We start from the raw sequence: 2,086 nt of genomic DNA on the forward strand, positions 1-2,086 counted from the left end.
AACGTGGTTATGCTATAACTGAACATTAAAAGAATTTTACAATCTTGTGCTTTTTCTGAGAAGCAACGGGAACGTAAATTGGAAAAAGACGCTAGTATAGTGAAAAATTATAATTTACGTAAATGTGTTCTTTGCAGAATATTGGCCCTCTGTATAATAGCCGTCTGCAAATCAGCCGAAGAGGAATATGATTACGAGGAGGAGGCAGCAGCGCCCGCGCCGGTGACACCGGCGCCGACAAAACCAGCAGGTGGTCGACTGGGAGGTCTTCTATCTTCGAGAGGACGTGTCAATGTACCAAATGTAGGAAAAAAGAAAGCACCGGTGAGTTCAACATCTTTTAACGCGTTGTGCGACAATACGAAGTAAAATTAAAATAATATTAAAATAAATTCAACATCTTAATCATATATACGAAAATATCTCTATCTTTTTCTCTCTTTTTTCCCCTCTCTAGGCACAATCAACAACATCGAAACCGGTAGAGCAAGCGCCCGAAGAAGAAGAGGTGGAAGGCGAAGACGCGCTTGACGAAAATCAGGACGAAGCGCTTACGACGACGACTGAATCTGCGAAGAAACTTCGAAACAACGGTGGCGTCAGGCCCTTCAGGTAATTACTATATTTATACGGTAAAATATTCCGTAGATATTTTATCCGGATATTTTATAACAGGTATGCGCTTATGTAATTTCAGATCAAACGAGGATCTTTTGGCTGCCTTGAAGAGACGAAGAGCTCAAACTGGACCTAGTAGTCATTCACGTGAAACTGCCGCCACGCATTCTGCAGTGGAACATACCACAGCCAAGTCAAAGTAAAGCAATATTTAAAAAAAAAAACAGATCTTCTATGATTCTCAACAGTACAATGACTTCTATTTTAAAAAGATAACAGTATCTCATAAAGATAATTATTTTAAACGTCGTATGTTTCTTTTACGCGAAACATGTACATATTATAATGGCATGATATATTTCCAGAGCCAGCACAAACAATCGTAAGGCTAGCACAAGTAACGCAGGTAACGCAAGTAACGTAGGTAACGATGCAAGAACATTAGGACGCGGCAGGTTCGGAGGAAGAGGAAAGACTGTTCAGGAGGAGGTTGAAGAGACCCAGCGGGAGGAAATCCAAGTAAAGCCAACTAAAGGCAACTCCTACCGCAGGCGCAGTTAAAGCGATCGCCAATTCGTGATAAGAGTTGCCTGAGCTTGTTGATTTCTTAGAACGCGCATCAATCGAATTCGACAATCGATCAGTGTCCGAAAACCGTCGTCTTTCTCACGATTTTCTTGTACGATTTTATAAAACAGTCTTACTTGCCGAATTCTTAGGAACCGTAGATCCGGAATACCATAGTCTCGATTTCCGTGTAGGCGAACTTTCGATACACAATTAATCACACTAAAGAATTGTAGTACATTTTGTGCACGAGTCATATGGAGACATCACGTCTTTCTCGAACAATAACTTCGTTTATGTCTTACCGCGCGATATTAAAAATATAAACGATCAACAGAAAGCTAGGAAGTATCGATTATTACGACGAGTGTTAATCGAAAAAAAGAAATGAGATCTTCCCCTTAGCCATACTAAGCTTCGATCGACGCGTGCATGTTGGGGATGATGGAGAAATGATGTGTACATAGCAAAACACTGTCATCCGTCAAGCACCTAAATCATCTATTGTATAAATGTAAATTAATGTGACAATAAAGTTTCTCTGGAAAGCGACTCTACTCCATGTAGTCTTTTAATTGTTCTCACAACATAAATCTTACTAAAGCGATACTTCATCATTAAAACACAGAATGGTAATTATGTTACATGAATATAGAGAAAACGGAATTGTTAAAATCAAATTTGAAACAAATTTATAAACTGAGATTAGCTTCTATAAAATTACATTTGTTTATACTTAGTCTTTTTATAGCGTATATTAAAGAAAATTTAAACTTTGATAACTAAATTTAGAATGCAAAGAAAAAAAATATGATATGATTGCTTATTATTATCTATTTTTTAATAGAATTTAAAATTTATTTGCGAGCAGATAAAAAAGTACGACTATTTTTAATTTAAA

At 37.2% G+C, this 2,086-nt stretch overlaps 1 protein-coding gene across 1 annotated transcript in view; it reads left to right on the forward strand.

The window, feature by feature from the left end:
• The window catches only part of LOC112454889, a 7,153-nt gene extending 5,423 nt beyond the window's left edge, over nt 1-1,730 (forward strand). The window contains exons 2-5 of the mRNA XM_025016520.1: nt 138-324; nt 458-612; nt 698-817; nt 984-1,730. Of these exons, the coding sequence (XP_024872288.1) occupies nt 138-324; nt 458-612; nt 698-817; nt 984-1,179 (658 nt within the window). The 3' untranslated portion in view covers nt 1,180-1,730. The remainder of the gene's footprint in view (nt 1-137; nt 325-457; nt 613-697; nt 818-983) is intronic.
• The last annotated feature ends 356 nt before the right edge of the window (nt 1,731-2,086 follow it).

The sequence above is a fragment of the Temnothorax curvispinosus genome, unplaced genomic scaffold (assembly GCF_003070985.1).
Source record: "Temnothorax curvispinosus isolate PA1 unplaced genomic scaffold, ASM307098v1 QBEX01005511.1, whole genome shotgun sequence".
In the NCBI taxonomy this organism is placed as follows: Eukaryota; Metazoa; Arthropoda; class Insecta; order Hymenoptera; family Formicidae; genus Temnothorax; species Temnothorax curvispinosus.